Source organism: Achroia grisella, unplaced genomic scaffold, assembly GCF_030625045.1.
Source record: "Achroia grisella isolate CSIRO2021 unplaced genomic scaffold, CSIRO_AGI_Agris_v1 utg511, whole genome shotgun sequence".
Taxonomy (NCBI): Eukaryota; Metazoa; Arthropoda; class Insecta; order Lepidoptera; family Pyralidae; genus Achroia; species Achroia grisella.
This window is the reverse complement of record NW_026712905.1, coordinates 1,678,412-1,701,143: the sequence shown is the minus strand read 5'-3', so window position 1 is coordinate 1,701,143 and position 22,732 is coordinate 1,678,412. Positions and strand designations below refer to the sequence as shown.

At 31.3% G+C, this 22,732-nt stretch overlaps 1 protein-coding gene across 1 annotated transcript; it reads right to left on the bottom strand.

Moving 5' to 3' along the window:
- Nucleotides 1–1,632: 1,632 nt before the first annotated feature.
- Nucleotides 1,633–21,156, bottom strand: LOC131846560 (synaptic vesicle glycoprotein 2B-like). Its single transcript, XM_059195895.1, has 10 exons — nt 21,129–21,156; nt 20,350–20,571; nt 13,897–14,059; nt 10,976–11,157; nt 10,251–10,435; nt 8,975–9,135; nt 8,236–8,410; nt 7,395–7,669; nt 3,580–3,707; nt 1,633–1,697 (listed from the first exon to the last, which is right to left on the bottom strand). Exons 1-10 carry the CDS (start codon nt 21,154–21,156, stop codon nt 1,633–1,635), a joined length of 1,584 nt encoding a protein of 527 aa, XP_059051878.1.
- Between the last annotated feature and the right edge of the window lie 1,576 nt (nt 21,157–22,732).

Here is a 22,732-nt window from a genome sequence, read left to right as displayed (position 1 = left end):
TTCCAATGGTATTCAATTTTCCGCACTAAATATTTGTGGTCTGACACATGTTAATGTTTGTGGAATTAAGGAAAATAATCTAAACCCATTAAGTGTTGGAATGGATAAACCGTTAGAGCGAGAAAGTATAATAAACATAATAAACGTTTTCTATGGGCAAGGCTAAAGATTTACCGACATAACAGTAGGCTTAAATGTTACAGCATCCTCATTTTAACTAAAAGAATGGATTTGAAAGATATGCTTTTTTTGTACAAGATCATATGGGGTCATGTTGATTGCCCCCAACTACTTGCCCAAATTAGATTCCGTAAACCCTCTAGAGTCCCCCGTTACCCTATCACGCCTCTAGTTCCACCACTTCGTAGAACTGTACTCGGTGCCAGTTCTCCTATCCCCAGACTGTGTAAATTATTGAACGAACATAGTGACATCGTAGACATCCACTTCGACGCAATCCGTACATATCAAAAAAATATATACGAACATTTAACAGCTCCATTGGAATAGTAATATATATTGTATATAATAAGTATATAGTATACGTAACAGATAATAAGCATAATTCATAATATAAAAGAAACAGTTAAATTAAGATTTCCTTCTTTTTTTTTTATATAACTTTTGTATATTATTTTGCATGCCGTGTTCGCTTTTAAACAATTATTTGATTCTGATTGTACAATTAGACCATAACCCATCACATGTAATTAAATTAATTGTATAATTGTAACAATTGTTGGTGATCCTAAATAAAATTAAAAAAAATAATAATAATAATAAATAAATATCCCAGCACAATTAACACAGCGTCATCTAGTCCCACGGTAATTATTATTCTGTGCAGTTAATAATTTGTCGAATATTTTAAGCAGATGTAGATACCCATTATTCACTAAGTCCAATACCGATACTGACATCAAAGTTAAGGAACGCCTAGAGGTATCTTCTATCATTCTACAAGGAATCTGTAATAGTTCGTAATACTGACGGTGTAACTTCTAACAGCTTCATAAGTATTCCGGATCTCTGTAGCTCATGAATACTGACTTTAAGGCTGCTTGTCATATTGCTAAAACTTTCTAGAATATTCGAGAACATTCTAGTATAATCATTGTAGTATACTATAGCGCTGTAAAGAATTTACATACTATAAATACCAGTATGGGTGAAACAATACCATATCATAACAACCCTAATAGCTTGTTATGGTATCTAATGCATATTTCTTCCCTTAAGGCATAGTGCCACTCTTACAAGTTAAACTGGATGGTAACTTGGATGATAAATGAATGGTAATAAAAGCTAACAGACTGACAACATATGTAAATGGTAGATGATATATTATTTTCAAAAAATACTAATACATACGCAGAGGCTAGGCCATATGCTTGTTTGCCACCATAGTTATTTAAAAAAAAATATCAATGATGCCAGGCAACGGTAGCTACAGGTAGCCATCAGGTGTCTGTAAGCACGTTTGTCATATAAAAAAATCGTAGGTATCTATTAAACCATATTAATATTGGTTTTTATAAGTGAACAACTTAAAAAGTCTTAAAAAGAAAAGTATTACTGAAGCACTTAAGGGAATAGGTACTAAATAATAAAACGGGTATAAAATATAATAATTTATTTATCACCCGCTTCGTTCTCCTTTTGCGGATTAGGTAGAAAATAAACCAATCCAGCCACACCTGGAATGAAAATAAATATTTTTATTACACTCTTCGACGTATTTTACTTTTTCTGTGCTCTGTTGTGTATCTCTTAAAACACTAACCTGTATTTTAGGCAAATAAAGAATTTGAATTGAATTATAAAATGTATTATAGTACAACAATTATAAGGTAGTTTTTTTAATAATTATTAATAATATAATATCACAAAAAAAAAATATTTTTAATTGTATAACGGCCTCAGTGGATTAGCAAATCGTTTTACGTTCCATGGTCGTGGGTTCGATTCCTCGCATGGTACATGGTATTTGTATTCATATGTATGGTTATTTCTATCGATAACACCAGCTCTGCTTACAGTAGGACTACATGGTGCTGTGTTAATTGTCTATAGTTATTTTATTTTATTATTTATATTTTCATGAGTATGAATAGGGAATGGAATACATTTTTGTAATGACATTATTTTTTAATACATTCTAGTCATTTCTAATTCAAGGGTTTAACACTAAATAGAGTTTCATACATACATGTAGGCTAAATGACAGTCATTTAGCCTGATTATGCTACAAATATACAAAGTTATAACATCTTTATTAACTTTGAAATGTATTAGATGTTAATATAATTTGTTTTGATGGACTACAAAGCCCTTCGTACGCTTGCGCCCCGCCTCCAGGAAATTATCATTACATCACGCAACTTAATTATAACGCGTAACTTGGCCAATTATATTAATAGACTTCGAGAAGAAGAATTATTATGTTTGATGGACATACTTTTTAATGGTTTTTGTGTAACTGGAATGGCAAGCTGACGGTTCATTTTATGGATAGTGCTATCACATTTTACTTCATTTAGAATAATATTATTTTCGAGATTAATACGTAGAATATGGTTCTCAAAAGCATACTATTTATGATGGATCTAAGACAAATCTCAATATATATAACTCAAAGGTGACTGACGTGATCTATCAACGCACAGCCCAAATCACTGGACGGATCGGGCTGAAATTTGGTATGCAGGTAGATGTTATGACGTGGGCATCCGCTAAGAAAGGATTTTGATTAATTCTACCCCTAAAGGCATAAAATAGGGGATGAAAGTTTATATGAAACTTTGTCAATTTTAAACCGATCGGGCTGAGACTTTGCATGCATAAAGCTACTATGACGTAGGCATCCTCTAAGAAAGGATTTTGATAAATTCCACCCCTAAGGGGATAATTTAACGCGAGCGAATCTGCGGGCAAAAGCTAGTACATATATATGTATGTAGGTTTGTTTTTAAAAAATAATGATTGAAACACTAATTATATTATTTGAATTGTTGCTGAAAATTTTATCAGAAGCCAAGATAATGATAATGAGCATAAGAAGCATTCTAATGCTTCTTTATCATATTTATTTAGGATCGACGCAGCATGTCATCTTCTTTTAACAGTCCCTATCAGATTTAGCTTACTTTTTTTGCATGCATCTTAGAACACCTACAGCAAATGTTATGAAATGCTAAAATTAATGCTAATTAAAAAATATATAACTAAAACGTATTATAAATAATTGCTATTAATCCTCCCTAACTTTGGGCTCGATAGTCTAGTGGTTTAGCATACTGCTTTATTTCTGATTGTCGCGGGTTCGATTCCTCGCACGGTGCCAAACAATTGTATTCATGAGTATGATTGTTTGTGTCGGTCTGCTATGTATATTATGCATGTATTTAGAAAAAATATATTGAAGTATTTATATCAGTTGTCTACTACCTATAACACAAGTTCTGTTACCGTGCGATTAGATGGTGCTGTGTTAATTGTCCAGGGTTATTTATTTATCCATCCATCCATACTTACAAACTTTTCGCGTTTTTAATATTAGTAAATCTAATCTATACTTACATAATGTTATTATAGATAACGTTAAAAATGGCGCCATACATCCAATTTCCAATAATACCGGGAATAACACATTTCCAATCAAGGATCCAGCTCTGCCAATCATTACAATAATTGATATTGTTAGACCTCTGAAAATGAAAATGTAGAATTAATGGTTGTATCTATAATAGTTGTTCATGCACGAGATTTTCATTTAATGTTATAAAAAAAAATATTGAAAAACAGTTGAGTTTCCTGTCAGTTCTTCTCAATGAAATCTGTATACTGAGAGAAAAAATTATAATACAGAAAATTTGACGTTCGTAAGCTGCTAAAATGTCCTGCATAAATAAATTCTTTTTTATTAGTTTTTTTAGCTAATAAAAATTTATTTATGATACTAGTTATGTCAGCTGTGGTTTTATTTTAGTCGTAGTTATTTGTTTGCCTATTTAAGAGTATTTCTATAATGCAAATCTTAGTAATTTAGTAGTTACAATATTGTAATTGTTAGAAAGCATATTCGAAATATAAACAAAAGAAAAGTAACATAAATATATATATAAACATTAAACATAGTATAAAACAAAGTCGCAGTCGCTATCTGTTCGCTTATATCTTTTAAATTACGTAACGCACTTCAATGCAGTTTTCAGCAATAGATAGAATGATTCAAGAGGAAGGTATGGGTTATAATATATGCTTATAGGTATGGGTTATAGTATAGAACAAGCCGAGAAATTAAAAGATTTGTAATGATTCCGTGCGAAGCCGGGACGGTTGATAATATTATATAATATAAAGAAAGAAGGGAATTGATAGTATTGGGGACTTGTATTAGAGTCACTAGTCCCAGTACATTGCTAGAAATGGAGAACCTATTGTTGCAAATTGCAATGTTGAATTAATCACAATTAAACACCGAGGAATTTGAATGATGGGATATCTGACCTGAATCCATGCTCATTCTATCATCCTTCACTGGTACCCTGACAGCATATACCGTTAACGCCAGCGGGTGCATTGTTCTGTTATTTTATTATCTCATATCATAAACGTATATGTACATAAGTGTATATATAGACATATATATATATGTATGTGTATGCATATTAGTTATGTGTATATGTATGTATATTTGTTTATAATGGTTCTGAATAAATGATATTTCTTTCTTTCTCTCAAAAACCAATAGTTTTTATGAAACTTTACAGTAATATAGCTTATATATTAGAATAACATAGGCTATAAATTCCATGCGGATGAAACCGTGGGCATATCTATAAAATATATAAACATAGTCATCTTACTATATACTTCACAGTCGCTATATATACATATTATTGCTATGTATATTATTGGATGAAAAATAAACCGATGATTAATTTACTAAAAGAGCAAAATGTAATTATAGTAGCTATTTGGAATATTAATATGAAGTTTCATGTAAGCCAACAGTTTAAATTATAAGCGAATTTATCCAATATCAGCTACAAGACGCTTAGCATCTTAGTCTTAGATAGTAGCGCATGCGGTTTGCTCTGAGTGTATATTCTGTTCAAATTATTATATTACTATCTGTACCGTTAAGTTTTAATAAAGTTAGTATCATTTTACTTTCTCTCCTAATAATATTTTCTTATGTATGTATATCCGCGTACAAAGTATACGTTTGATTTTTTTTTTATATAATCTATAAATTGGCGTCAAGAGCGTAGCTCTTAAATTATGAATGAATGAAATGAAATCTATAAATACAATTGGTAATTGGGTAGGTTTTCAATGATTTTATGTAGGATTGGATTACTATTTAGTACAAAAATTAACTACAATGTTTTCCAGTTTGAATAAATAGCATAATACTCTATTTCTCTGGTGACTACTTCCCATTTATATAGTGGATTCTGGTACTATTTTCACTGACATGTCCAAATTTTCTTCCGCAATGCTTATATTGTATGTTAATATAATCTACATGCATATAAGTTATAATATAAGAGTTAACTTACATAACTTATCTAAGTTTATATGTATGAGTATGTTTTTAAATAAATGAGACTGTATTTTTAGAAGATATTATTTAATAGAAGAGAACCACAACAAATATCTGTAGATAATATATAGAAGAATATATATGTCAAAAAAATTGCCAAAAATAATTTATAAAGTTATCTGTAAATTATTGTTTTTAACATAGAAGTTAGTTTAACTATCCTACAAAATGTTCCTTTTGTAAATTTTTATAACAACAATAACAGTATAACTTTTTATTGCGCACAGGAAAAGAATTACAAAAACCTATACAAAAATGCAAAAATCTCTTAAAGCAATCTTTTATTATCTTACTTTCATTTGACATTGACATTCTCACTAAAAGTTATTAAATATTTTTTTAAATATTAGTAAATATAACTAACCGCCGCATAACAGAGACGTCAAATAGTTACTGAAGCAGCTCCTTAGTGTAGATTTAAAAAATGTCTTAGATATATTTAGAGACAGCTAATCGTTGATTATTAAACATGTTCGATAAAAATACATACGTGGAGAAACGTGTTCATAGAAAGTCAACTGACTTCCTAGGATTGTAAATTATACTCGATTGCTGTGGTTTGGGAACATTTAGCAGTCATCTTAGGGATTGGCGACCGCATAATCCTAGCTTTCTAATTGCTTTTGCCCTTCAGAAAGCACTTAAATTCATCTGTCTCAGTTGTTCGCGCTAAATAACAGTTGTTCAACTAAGTTGGAGGTTTAAAATAGTATGCTATGATCAGGGTTGCCGAGTCTTTCTCAACAAAATAGCGAATGGTGGCCAAACAAAAAGTCGATGATAATAATGATTGTAACCCAGCAGATTTCACACAGTGCCTTCTAGTCCCAAGCCAAACCGAGGCAAACTTGGATACTATACAAGTTATATATAGTATTTAATTATATATTTTTTGGAAATACACGTGTAAAACACCGACACAAACAATCATACTCATAAATATAAATGTTTGCATTATGCGAGGAATCGAACCCGCCGAAATCGGAGTATAGCAGTGTGCTAAATCACTAGAACACCAAAGCCGTCAAACAATAGTACTTCTAAATAAACAAGTAATTACCTATATAATGTGTAAAAACATAATTGTACGCTTCCTTTTTACATCTATATTTGTAATAATAAATAAACTATGCCCAATATAAAAATACAATATAGGACTCAGGAACTAATAAATCCTATAATTAAATCGTTACTTAGAGAGGAAAATCACTTAAAATACCTTATTATTTTCGTCATACCGAACTAGTAACACAATGCTGCAATACTTGGCAACCCTGACACTGACAACTGATAGTGAGGTTTTCCACTAAGTTAAACATGAAATCCTATTAAAATTTTAATGGAAATACTAATATTCTTAGACCTAAACAAGAAAATGATGTGAAATAGAAATAGGAGATGTCGCACGGTTACTAACTATTTACATCTTAATTATTTACTTTAACATTAATATAATCTTAGAAATGTTAGACATTGTTACAAATATATCGTACGCCTAACGCAAACTGAATTAACTCCAAAATTTTAAATTGGAATATGTAAGTTCGTGGTTTTGCTTTAAGATCGACATTTCATAATTTGTAATATATTAATAACTTATGTATATTAATTTCTTATACACTTGCATGCAATCTTGTATGGTAATGTCAGTGATATTACAGAAAAAGAAAGTATGATTCGTTATATTATCCAATCATAGTGAAATTCAACATTTACAAATCATTTGATAAGGATATTAAGTTCTAGAATAATCGACTAGTAATGATATTAGTAATAAACTCACCTTAATGTAGTGGGAAATACTCTCACAAGAATACTCTGTTGCAAACTTAACGCTGTCTGCATAAATCCACATGTGGCGGATACCAATATCGCAATCTGTATTGAAGAGTTTGTCCAATAAAGAGATCCTGAGCATGTAGCACTCAGTATTAAGAGAACAAACATTAGAGGCTTCTGACCGAAGAATACTACCAAGTAGCCACTGGTAGCGATACAAATGAGGGAGACGAAACCTAAAATTATCCCATTTATATACGTCACTGCTCCACTTACTTGCTGGAAAATAGTTGCAATAAAAAATAGCAATGAATATAATTGTATCATTAATCAGTAGATAGAGGAGCACAAACATTATAATAATTGAAGTAAATTTTTATTCTGTCATCAGGAATGGCAAACAAGCTAACGGCCCGCCTGATGGAAAGTAGTAACAGATATTTACATACATGAACAGCACCATGGACATCATATTGTGATATTTCCCATGTATTGCCATATCGGAGAAGTCTTTGTACTTCGAAATTTCACTACTATATTGCCAATTGACGGCCACAATGGTCTGACTGATTAGCACAGTTTACTTCCGATGATCACGGAATTGAATACGTATGACTTTATCCTAAATAAATGTATTTACCTCTCTCGATGTTTTGACTAGGCTACACTAGCCGTGGTCGGTGGTAAATAATTTACCATAACATTATTAATTTTAAAACTCATTCAACTATATTCATAATATGTACCAAACTCGAAAGTTAAGTCAAATATAAAATAATTATTCATACTTTACACAATATGAAGCATAAAGTATTTATAAGTGAATTTATAGCTATCTCACTTACCGGTATACACTCTTGAGGTTCAGAAACATTAATATTTATTTGCGAAACTTTTCTAGCCAGCTCCTTTGTGTACTCGTTGAGCATAGTACAAAACTGCTGAGTTTCATTATGTGCTTTCTGATAGTTTTCAACTATCGTAGATAGTTGTGGGTACCATAATCTTAATGCAGTGTATCTATAATAAAAACATTTAGTAAAAATATGTACATGATTAAATACAAACTAGGTAGAGTGAAGAATGATAGGATCAGCGTAGAATCAGGTTATTTTCTAAGGCAGCATATGGAGGTCGATCAAATGGGTAGGTTCATTGCTAGCGATAGGTCTATTATATAGGATTTATAGGGTTTAGTATTGACCCTATGGCTAACATACTCAAGAAATACTACTTGTAAATTCTAATATTTATTATTAATATCTCACTTTCATGAAGTAGTAAAATAATAATATAACGTCATAACTATTATTTTAATATGGTTCATAGTTCCAGGTATAAACAATACATTAGGTACGCCCATGTTTCAATCGGTGTATTTGAAACCAACGCACTACCGATATTCTCCGGCTGTAAGCCAACTCCCGCCTGATGGATACTACTTCAGTCTGAGGGCACCGCTAGAGGTTCGAACCTCGGCTCAGGCTGTAGATCATATGATCCCCATTTGAATTAGACAGGGGATCGATTAGTGGGGATCCACCTCGGTGTGATTATTGTATAATTACACAAGTAAGTACTTACGCCAGCAAACAAACGAATGTCATAGCCGAAAACAGCAATAATCTCATAAATAATGGTTTTTTAAATAATTTCTTCACTTCAATCAGTCCATTTGTTAATTGCTTCCTAAAACTAATTGTGATTGTCGGTACATGTTCACTTTTCTCACAAAATGATTTAATCTGGAATATAAATTACATAGTATAAAATAAAGTCGCTGTTGTCTGTTCGCTTAGATGTTTTAATCTACGCGAACGAATTTTAATGCAGTGTTTAGCAAGAGATAGAGTGAATCCAGAGGAAAGTTTATATGTATAATACATGTACGAAGCCGGAGCGGGTAGCCAGTTTAATTATAAAGTAAAGTATTTTATGGCTTTTTTTAATTATTCTAATACCGTGGCTAGAGGGTACTCCAGGAAGAACTTACGGAGCTGCTAAAACTATGCCTAATGCATACGACTTTAAGCTATTACTATATTATATAATCACTAGCTGTATAAAACTTTAAGTTGGGCTAAACAGGACTTGTATCCAGAGCCGTAAAACAAATTAATAAAAAAAAATCGCCAAATTTGTCTCGCAATCGGCCAATTTCAGGTTTAAAGAAAAAACACATACACACGATATACGATTTTATCATAAAAAAGTGTCAAAAACAATATTTTCGCTAAACGTCAACGTCATGTTTCCGGCAAGATCTTTCGTTTTACATTATGTTATCTGTGGTTTTGTTCTCTGTAATGGATACCTTATTGGCGCAAACGCACGCGATGTGTTGATTGGTTGTTAGCTAGTGAAATGAAAAGATGACGAATAAGTATTCAACCGCATAAAAATTACCTTGTATTTCCATTTTGAACCCTTTTTACGCATTAAAAAGTAGCCTATGTCCTTCCTCGGCGTCTAGACTATCTGCGTACTAAATTTCATTTAAATCGGTTCAGTAGTTTTGGCGTGAAAGCGAGACAGACAGACAGAGAGACAGAGTTACTTTCGCATTTATAATATTAAGTAAGGAGTAAGGATAAGGATAGACAGAGGTTCGAACTTAGGCTAATTCCTTCGGCCTTCGTAATTTCGATCCCCTTAGGAATGGGACAGAGAATTGTTAGGAAACATTTTTACTTTGTTTAAATTATACTCGGCTCCTAAAGGTTAGAATGATGTTAAATACCCTATAACCTACCCAAATTATTGGGGTATAATGTAAAAAAATAACTACTTTATTTTATAGTTAGTTAGTACTTTATAGTTAGGTAGTAATAAATAAACAATGAGTATAAATTTTACTTACAGGAAAAGATTCCTTTGGCTCCCCTGTATTAATATTGTACATTCTCGTCAAAATCTCCAATGCCTCGTTTTCTTGTCCATGACTTAATAAGAATTTGGGACTTTCCGGTAACATGTAGTAACTTATTCCAGCCAGCAGACTCCAAATGGAGATTATGAAGAAATAAAGATTCCATGAATGTAATACTGAAAAATATCAAAAGTCATTAATTACTTTCAGAACCTCATTAATTTATTGTAAATGCTAATTTTTAGAATGGGGATTGTTATATTTTTCTCATTTTTCCTGTCGTTTTCACTTGAATCCATATTCATATATTTAAATACATTCAATCTATATTTACAATGTATTATAACTGTGTCTATGCATTTTTATATTGCATATGTTTTATTCGTTTAAAGTGTGTTTCTCTGAACAAATGTTAACGAAATTGAATACAATATTTAAGGACTGTGTGAGTTACACAGCACGATTATGTCCCCAAAGTAAGCAGAGCTTGTATTTATACATATCATATTATACATATTATTTTTTGTAAATACATATATATAATATATAGGAAATACTCGTACCGATACAGACAATCATACTCATTATTACAAATGTTTGCACCGTACCAGGAATCGAACCCGCGACCATCGGAAATAAAGCGGTGTGGTAAACCGCTGGACTACAGAGGCCATTAAGAGTAAAGTGAATCTTGAAATGAATTGAATTATATTTACCGAAACGACCTTCCCAAAGTACGAAATCCCATGACTGAGGTAATATGGCCCACGACATCAGAGCCATAACTATTAACGATGTAGACATGAATCCTGCGTAACACATCATCACTCTATCTCTAACGTTTTTATGTGAAAATTCAGAAACCATTACTGACGTCGCACCGAAGCAGATGCTCAGGCTGAAATTTAAATTGCAAATAAATAATCTTAATAACCATTCACATCCTGTGAAATATTTTTTATAGTTTCACATTACTTACTTATCTAAAATAACAATTAAGTTAACCTTAGACAATTCACTTTGTAGGTAATTAAATAATAAATAAATAACCCTGGACAATTAACCCTATGCCATCTAGTCCCATAAAAAGCAGAGCTTGTATTATGGGTACTAGACAACTCATATAAATTACTTAGAACTTTTTTTTGTAAATATATCATAATATACATATAAACAGCCAGACCGATACAAACAATCATACTCACGAATACAATTGTTTGTACCGTGCGAGGAATAGAACCCGCAATCATGGGAAGTAAAGCAGTGTTTCTTTTTGTGTATGATAATGGAATGGTGCATCCGCCTGCGCTAACGGTTTACGCTGGCGGGGCACCAGTGGAGGATGATAAGATGAGCATGAGGTCACGTCAGTTAGCCCATCGTGACAAATTCACCAAGAATTCATCCCCAGTTTCCAGGGAGAACCACGTGGAGGTTGACCTAACATGGTACATTGCTAGCAATGAGAGTAACCAGTTCCCATTGCTAACAATCACCTTCCCCCCAGTAAAGCAGTGTTGTAAACTGCTATGTAAATAAAAAAATATTTTTTTTATTACATAGGTAATCGGAATGGTAAATAAACTATATTAAAAATTTTACCATCTACAACACTATATGAAAAATGTACTATAAACAAGTATACTTATACAAAAACAACTAAAGCTGTGCTAACAAATTTAATTCTGAATACTGAAGACTGAGATGTCTTCAGTATTGTCGCGTTACAAATAACAGCATTCTAAGAATAGAACTAAATAAATGAAACTAATTATTACTGTTTACGAAGGAATTAAAATAATCTCTATCTACACTGAGCATTTGGAAATACGCCTTCAAACGCTCAAAACAAAGAAATAGTTGGGAAATTCTATAAATCAACTATGATTCATAGGGGGCAAGGGGAATATTAGCAAAAAAAATACTTCTAGTTTAACATAAAAATACTTGATAAAACTTACTACACGGTTGGTGATTTCCTGACTGATACATTGACGTAAATACAGTAGATTAATGACTATATGTATGGTTACATAGTACAGTGATTTTATTTCATTAAACATATATAATAATTGTACCTATAAATTGAAATTTTGCACATCTCTTACGAGGTTAATATCGGATCTCAACAATATTGTTAACACCTTATTGTTTACCTACATTTGGCAAATAAAGTATTATTATTATTATTAGATTTTTTTGAAACAAACTGCCCGTCCACCTGATGGTAAGCGGTAACCGCCTATGAGGTGAAAAGAGAATCGTCAGTCAGTAATGTGAACAAATAACCCCATTGCTAGCAATGTACCATGTCAGATTGACCTCCACACGGTTCCTCCTGGAAACTGTCGTGATAAATTTCCTGGTCAATTTACAACGATGCCGACTAACTGGCCTGATCTCATGCTCATTTTATCATCCACCACTGGTGCCTCGCCAGAGTAAACTGTTAGCGCAGGCGGGTGCACCATTCCATTATCATCCACAAGAAACTATGATTCACACCAAAGAGCAACACGCAAGTTTTAGTGGTAAAATGAAAATATGAGTATTCAAAAGTGCTTATATTAAGTTTATTTAAATAAAGATTATTTATATCTCTTTGCATGCAATTACCTTTATTTGCAGTAGTCAGGTTACCTTAATTAATAGAGCATATTTTATGCTTTTATATTTAATTATGTAGTAGTTGCAATAAATTTTAATATATGTAATAAAGACTACATATATTAATTTATAAATTATATTCAATACTTTCTATGCTATGTTATATAGAATTGACTTAAAAAAATGTGTAAAAATGAGATAAGAAGTTCATTTTTATATATATTGTTCTTAATTAATATTATTGCGTATTTCTAAATACAATAAAGTTATATTTGCATAATTCTACTAATAGAGAATACAATCACTTAATTTATCTTTAACCCTACCTATGCCTTTCAAACTAGATCTTAATATTTTTCTAAGCATATTTGAAATAACGTGGCAGGAAGCTATTGTTATATCTTGGCTTAATTTAGTTTATTATCACTGCTTTTCTGTTACTGACGTCAATTATCATTAGAAATGCTAAATTGACTTGAATATGGCGTACGACCTCGGTAGTGCAGCGGTTTACCACACCGCCTTATTGTGCTGGTCGTGGGTTCAATTCCTCGCACGACGCAAACATTTATAATCATTATTTGTATGGATCCAGCTGTTTTCTATGATAAGTATCTATGTATTTATTATAACATATTTAAGTATTTTTATCAGTTGTGTAGTACCTATAACACAAAGACTGCTTAGTTTGGGACTAGAATAATTATTATTATTAATTGCCTATGATGCATAACCTTGGACAATTCATACAGCGTCATCTAGTATCAAGCTAAGCAATATATACATAATATATATAAAAAACAACCAAACCTATACAAAAAATCATACTCATGAATATAAATAAACACGTTTCGGACCGTTTTCGTTCGAACCAGCGACCATCAGAAGTAAAGCGGTGAGCGAAACCACTAGACTAGCGAGGTCATCAACTTAGTGAAAATAAAATAAATATTTGAATACAAGTCATTTTACAACCATAATGATTCTTATGATGTCTCATGTATCTTCCAAAAAATTCTTGAATACTTACAATATGCCTTCTACAAGTTTCACTAATATCAATACTATATAACTTTGACTCGTGCCTTCTATTATCGAACAGGCAAACATCCCAAAGTATCCGGTCACAAGAAATATTCGTCTTCCAAACGCGTCTATTAGGAATCCCGTGAATAACGAAGCACCTACTTGACCTGCAACGAAACAACTGTTTATTTATAGTAGCAATCTATTTGATATGATAAATCAAATAATAAAAAATCAAAAAGACAAATAAATGTTTACAATATTAACAAATACAAAAGCGCGATTAAAAATAAATTGGATTTGCTGTTACAATCTAGTAATAATCCTGATTATCTTTACACCAAGCTAATTACTATTCTATCAGGAGAATACGAACAATTTTTCAAGAAAAAAGAAGTTTATGTTAAATCTAAATTCACGGAATGGGCAACAGTAGGTATACTTAAAAGTAGAAATATTTTGTTTGATTTATACGATCAAAAAAAATATCGATTTGATGACAAATTCACCACTTATGTGAAAAATTATTCAAAAATTTTTAAAAAAGTTTGCATTACGGCTAAATCTAATTATATTAATAAACAAATTAACCAGTCTTCTGACAAAATTAAAACCATCTGGGGCATTATAAATAAAGAAACCGGAAGATCTAAATTAGCCTATAATCAATTTGCATTAAATTATGATAATAAATTAATAACAGCAACAAAAGATGTAGTTAATGTTTTTGAAGATTTTTTTGCTAACATTCCGATTAACATTACATCTTCTCTGGACTCATCTCCATCTCGAGCAAAAGTATTACTAGAGTCTAATATCGGTTGTTGTGCTTTAAGATTTAAATTTTCACATGTTAGCCCCGTTCATATCATAAAAATATTCAAACATCTAAATTTAAAAAATACAGAAGACCTTTGGGGCATGTCTGTAAAAGTAGTTAGTTCTTTCATAGATATTGTTGCTCCATATCTAGCTACTATTTTTAATAAATGTATTGATAATGGCACTTTTCCACAATTAATGAAATTTAGCAAATTAATCCCACTATTTAAATCAGGTGATAAATTTGAGCCAGGGAACTATAGACCTATATCTATTTTGCCAGTTCTAAGTAAGGTGTTTGAAAAGATAATGTTAAATCAAATGTTACAACACTTTAGGGATAACCGACTGCTTCACAGTCAACAATATGGTTTCACCGCCGGCAAGTCTACCACTGACGCAGGTGTAGCGCTGATAACACATATTTTCCAATCATGGGAGAAGTCACAGGATGCACTCGGAGTTTTTTGTGACCTATCAAAGGCATTTGATTGCGTGGATCATAAAACACTTTTGTACAAGCTCGAACATTATGGTATAAAAGATAATGATCTAAAATTAATGAGAACTTATTTAGAGGATAGGGTCCAAACTGTAGATATTGACGGTATAAAATCTAAGGGAGCTAATATTGGGATGGGCGTTCCACAAGGGTCAATCTTAGGCCCCTTTCTCTTTTTAATTTACATAAATGACCTTCCCTTTATGGTAGAGAAAATTGCAGATATAGTGCTGTTTGCGGATGATACTTCGTTAGTGTTTAAAATTGGACGTCAAACTAATCAATTAGACGATGTAAATTGTGCTATGTCTGCTATATTAAATTGGTTTACATGTAATAACCTATTATTAAATTCCAGCAAAACAAAGTGTATAAAATTTACACTTCCTAATGTAAGACCAATAAATACACAGTTATTGCTTAATGATGAAATAGTAAATTTTGTTAATGATACAGTTTTTTTAGGTATAACAGTGGACTCGAAATTACAATGGGGGCCCCATATTTCAAAATTGGCCAATAGACTCAGTTCAGCTGCATATGCAATTAGAAGAATTAGGCAACTAACAGACGTGGCGACGGCTAAACTTGTATACTTTAGTTATTTCCATAGCATTATGTCATATGGTATACTACTGTGGGGTAAAGCAGCCGATATAAATACTATATTTATTTTACAAAAGAGAGCCATACGTTCTATTTATGGTATGGGTTCAAGAGAGTCATTACGTCAGTGTTTTAAAGATTCAAATATCCTCACCGTTACTTCACAATACATTTATGAGAATATCATGTATACACGGAAGAATTTAGAGAGTTTTAGAAAACTTAAAGACTGTACAAATAGAAACTTACGCAATAAAAATAAGCAAATTTTACCTAAATGCCGCCTGCACAAAGTCAGTAATTCATTCTATGGTAATTGCGTAAGATTTTATAATAAACTGCCAGAATCTGCACTAAATCTGACAGAGAGGCAATTCAAATCTTATATTAAACAATTTTTGTGTAAGAAAGCCTATTACAGGATAGACGAATTCATAGACGACAACATATCAAGTAAATAACTAGTTTATTAGCATACAACGTTATAATTTAATTTTCTCATTGCTTTCTTGATTTAATTGATTGATTTTAGAAATATGAAAGCGTAGCGGTTTTTGTATTGATTGCCGCATGCATTCTTATGTAAAATGTGAATACTATAACTATCAGATAGCAATTGTAAGTAGCTTTGACGTAGTCTAGTGTTTTGAATTGTCATGCTCACTAAAATGTCCAGACTTGTGGCGGCGTGGTGGGCCGGGTCATTGGGCTCCCTAAAATATGGTCGAGCGCAGTGATGGCTGGCTCATCCGTCATACTCGTGAACGGGTGCTGCTTGTAGGGACTGGTCTGCTCTAATCACTATGACTGATTTCCTCTTATTAATTGTTTAACCAGTTGGTTATATATTCAATATTATTTCTATTTGAGTATTTAATAGAATTAGTGCTAATTGGTGGTTTGTATTCACACACTTAAACTTAAAAATGTAAAGTAATAATAAATTATTTAAAAGAGCAACACGCAAGTTTCTTGCTCGTTCTTCTTGTGATGAGACAGCTTTCCGAACGAGCGGTAGTTTAAAAAATGTAATGACTATTCAAAAGTGCTTCAATGTAAGTTTATTTGAATAAATGATTTCTATTCTATTCTATTCTATGACACCGCTGATAGTTTTTATAGTTATATATCTTAACTAAAGCGCAGACCACAAATAATGAGATAAAAACAATGCAATGATGTTATCTTAGCTATGATTCAAACTCACCGTTTGCTCTGTTGACAAAAAACACAATGGGTTACAGAGTATTTCTACTATTGGAGATCATATATAATAGAATGCAGTAATTTTACTAACATCTATTATAAACGTGTAAGTTTGTAAGCATGGATGAATGTTTGTTCTCTTTCACGCAAAAACTACTGAACGGATTTTAATGAAAATTTCAGTAATGGAACTTATAAAACAAAATTCAAAATTCATAATTTTAAAATAATTTACTCATATCGGACATTTTAGCCGCTTTTAAACGTCAAATGTTTTATATTATAATTTTCAACAGAATAACACATAGGCTATAAATTGCGAGTGAAACAGCGGGCACAGCTAGTATCATTATATGGCATACTAATGTATTAGATAAATTCACGTATTTAAAGTAATATTAAAATCACGCATTTTGTGATGTTTTTTTATATAAATAGAGTGATAAAGAAGCTCAGAGCCCACCTGAAGGTAAATGCTAACCATCACCTACATACGTAAATAGCTAAAAAAATCACATTAACATGTAACGCCCGCGAATCCACTCATGCGTTGCCATTCTTAAGAAATAGAATTTCATGCTTAAAATACCCTGTAATTTCACTGGCAAATACTAAATGCTAGGGTACAGACCCTACAACCAAAACACAGCTTCCAAAGCAAACTATTTGGCAGCTAAAATAAGTGAGACTGACATATCCACGCAGATGATTCTTTATACAGTCTATTTCGCTAAAAAAAATAACGAAATAATCTTATAAATATAGATATACTAAAATATATTACTTATTGACATTAAAATAAATCGCATAATTGCATGATTATAATATTTTTGTATAAACAATCCATACGAACAATCATATCGTACTGATACTGAATAAACTTATTTACATCGTCACCTACGACTATCTAGATTCATTTACCACTGTCATCATTATTTGGCATCTCGCAGGCACATATAGTAGGAAATTTAATAAATGCATCGATAAGATAACTTGAAATTAAATTACTAGCATTATACAAGTAATTTGCAACAGATATTGTTATTTTTCCACGACTGCTCTTTTGGTCTATGTTTTATTTCACGGTCAAAAATACAGTTTTTTCTAACATGCAAATATATGCTATTGTTTTCAGCGAGACCTCTATAGTATCGTCTATTGATGGCTTCGGTCTTCTAACGGATTAGCGCACCGCTTTACTTAGTAAGATGACAGGTTCTTTTCCTTTATGCACCGCCGTCTTAAACTAGGCTGGGGCCCTTGGGTACACAAGAATACGGGGCCCTTTTGGAAAGTAAAAAAAAAAGCTATAAGAACAATAACATTACTGACTTGTGAAAAAGGTGTAGTGTGCCCGGTAAAAATGTTTTGAGAATAAATGTATGAGAAAATTGTCAGTCCTTCGGGGGCCTTCTGAGAATGGGGAGCCCTGGGCACGGGCCCCGTGTGCCCTTATGGTAAAAACGGTATTGCCTGTATGATACAAATATTTGTATTCATGAATACTGGCATTGGCATTTGTATTTTCTATGTTTATAATATATGTATTTACAAAAAGTTCTGCTTAGCTTGGACTTAGATGGAGCTGTTAAAATTGTCTATGGATATATATTATTTTATCTGTGGTATTATTAAGTCTCATAAGATCAAAATGGTCGGTAAAAAAAATATATAATGAAATTATAAAATTGAAACAGACAGTCATAGAGCAAAAAAAAACTGTAGACATCGCGATGTAATAAATTACATACCCGGTAATAAATTACAAAATAATATAAAAACTAAGTACAGAAATTAATTGTTATTGGTCTGGGTATTTTCTATGCATATTATGTTTTAAGCACTTATATCAGTTGTTTTGTACCCATAGCGTTATATGAATTGTCCAAAGGTATTATTATTAATATAATATTTTTTCAAATTAGTTCGCGTATTTCGTCTGTGGGAGCGATCTTCTAAAAGAATTCGCTATCTGACTTTACCATTCACTGATGCTCCTTTTACGTTAGGATAGGTAAATATGGAATTCCATATTCAAAATTAATAAAAACAATAACAATATTTTTTTTTATTAGTAACATCGAATTATCTGTTTACACTATCGTCTGTGCACTGACATTTAAAATTAAAAACGTCTTAAAACAAAATATCATTGTCAAAATATTGCTATCTCGCTTTATCTATTTCCCATGCCCTGAAAGGCTCAATGACAAATTTGTATATGTATATCTTTATGACGTGTGTTTTATTAAAAATAATTGAAATGAAATAAATAGTCGAACTATAATACATATTATTATTATCATCTCTGATCGTCGTACAAATGTTATGTTCACTTTACTTAAAAAATATTAATACAAAAAACCTGACGTTCATAAGCGGCTAAAATGTCCTACTTGAATAAATAATTTTTGATTTGACTTCACGATAGGGGCATATTATTATGTTGTAATTTACTAACATAGTACATAAGTTCTTTACTGACAGAATATGGATGAACGTCCTAAATAAATAATATAAAATAGCCTGGTATGGGGTCCTAGATAAACTGTACCTTAGTTAAGTTTTCCGAAAATAAAAGTTATTCTATTCTATTCTTATTCTAATAAACCTCCTTTATTCTATTTTTCAAATACAATCCGTCTTTCCGAGTAAGGAACAAACGTATTCATTATCTATGAATGCTACTTTTTATTGTATTTCAAGCAATTTTAACCTCACGATTTAAGTCAATAACATTTTATCAGTCCATTACAAAAATAATAAATATTAGTTACTGATTAGAAAATATATTAAAATACATTAATACCTGAAGCATCTTGTTACGTGGACGGAGCAGTATGAAATTTTGCACACTTATAGTTTATATAGAATGCTGAAATATTTTAGCTGTACCCGCGGTTTCACTCGCGTGAAATTTATAGCCTATATATTTATCTGATGTATATATAAGCTATATTACTGTAAAGTTTCATCAAAATTCGTCCAGTAGTTTTTGCGTGAAAGAGTAACAAACATCCATCCATACTCACAAATTTTTGCGTTTATAAAATTAATAAAATTAGGCGTAAAATTAATAAAAAAAAGATTACTCGCACTACAATGTATTTATATATATATACATAACTTTGACAATAGAACCTTAATAATGTTAAAATTTATAATTTAAATTAATTATCGTCAAATATCGAACATTGGACTACCACTAGACAAAATAAATATAAGAGTATGGTGGTATATGTACGTACTAGTGGTATACTAACCAGACCGTGGTCGTAGATTAGAATCTGTTACTTTAAAAAAAATATTAAAAGAACTTACCAACAAAAGGCATAGCGTTCAATAACCCCTTCTGCATGATTGTCATACGAAGGTCACATTCTGCGCTTGGCAGAATATATGAGGAGGTGGTCGTAGCCATTGTAGAGGCAAATACTCCCGCCAAAGAGGCAAAGAGAAGGAAGAAGTGGAACCTCCCAAACTTGCATAACACCAGTGCATCTTCAATGATTTCCATAGGCTCTTTTTTCTTTGTAAACGCATCTAAAAAACATTATGTATTTATTCGACGCCCTCGCTGGTCTAGCGGTTTAGGTTTAGCTGATTTACCTCCGTTGGTCACGGGTTCGATTCCTAGCACGGCACTAACATTTGTATTCGTTAGAGTATGACTTTTAGTATCGGTCGGGATGTGTTCTATGTATAATTGTATGTATTTTATCAGTTATCTAGTACCCATAACACAAGATTTAGCTAACTTAACTTGGGTCTAGATGGCACTGTGTTAATTGTCCTGAGATTATTATTATTAATATAAACAACAGTATAGGTAGTACATATTATTATATATATAATCAGACGGTCCCTTCTGGTAACCATATTCAGTAATTCCTGGTGAATTCATCAGGATCTGTTAAGTAACGTGACTTTATATTCATTCTATTAACGCAGCCAGCGTATACCATTAGCACTGGCGGTTGCACTCGTATCGTAAAAAAGAGTTTAAGTAACTTTCCACTGAGACAATATCATACTTCTATTAATTGTATAAACCACAAGATAAAGAAATACACTGTTAAAATTAAAATAAAATCGCTTACCCGCCTCATTTTTTTCATTATCCGTCATTTGTAAACAAAATAAATAAACTACACGAATAAAACTATTTATAAATATTCAAAATAATCGAACACAAATTCTAAATTCAAATTTAAATATTATTTAATTTTTGTAAAAATTTAAAAAAATCGAACACTAGTTTTAAATTCAAATTTAAATATTATTTACTTTTTGTAAATATTAAAAAAATCGAACACAAGTTCTAAATTCAAATTAAATAATAATTTACTTTTATAAATATAAAGGAGATTCGTGGCCTGTCACATAATCATGCGGTAAGCGTATTGTAATTATAACTGACAGTGTTGTAATGTTGGGTTTGAGATAAAATTAATAAAATTATACGTAAACATGACTTAGCACTACACAGTAGAATTCATAATTACAAGTACACAAACTTTATGTCGCAATTACTATCTGTTGCAGATTAAATATAATATAAAATAATAAAAAAAACATGATATTGTTTTTTACTATCATGATATGTTTTATTTAATTACTGTGATTTCATAGTTTATGGATAAATATAACAAAAATATTTCTACACCGATATGTACTTATATTTATTAATATTGTGCATATGTGTAATTATCTATTAATTTATGTAACTATTATGTATTATATATGTATGTAATTGATAATGCACCGCCCACATGAATCTCTGATCCCTATGGTTGACTGGAATAAAATGCCTCTAAGTATTGGGTCCGCCATGTGAACGTTTATTTGTATATTAAAGTTTAATAAATAAATGTTTTTGTTTATTAGATTCCTAATACTCGTAGTATAAGCTTTGCGTTGTTTGTTAGTAGATGGCGCAGTGCGAATTGTCAATTTATTTATGTACATAGACAAACTATTTTTACTTAGTTTTGATTTGAAATCATTAATTCATGAACTCCCATATACAAAACATCACTGTAATTATTGTATATAAAGTATTACGTAAACATGACAATACTCCGTTACGTTAATGATAAGAGTCTGATAAGGAATCGTTTCAGTTAAGATAAAGTAGTAGGTAATTAATATTTCGTAGTAATTAGTATTAGGTGACTGTCAATTTATATTAATTGATTGAAGTGGTCACAATCTAGATGTTAACATGACCACGTGTTTTCGTTTTTAATATTGTAACAATAAGCTTACTAACATTATAAACGCAAATGTTTGAGTAGGAATGGATGTTTTTTCTTTCACGCAACTTAAAAAACGAAAATTTACAGTAATACAGACAAATCAGAATAATATATAGGTTATTTTTATGCGGGTGATACCGCGGGTACAACTAGTTAATATTATAAATACAAAATTGTGTCTGTCATTTTGTTATATTTTCTCGGTATGCCAATGGGATGATATCAAAATTTGATATGAAGACACAATGTGTAAACAAAAGACATTCGCGATCCGTTACCTCAATGAACAAATCAAATCAAATCAAATCAAAAATCAGTTATTCATGTAGAACATTTTAGCCCCTTATGAACGTCAAGTTCTTGTATTTTTTCTTGTATGTTCTTATATTTTTCCCTAATTTTTTCCGTCCAGTATTCCGTATATAGATTCAATTAAGAAGAACTAA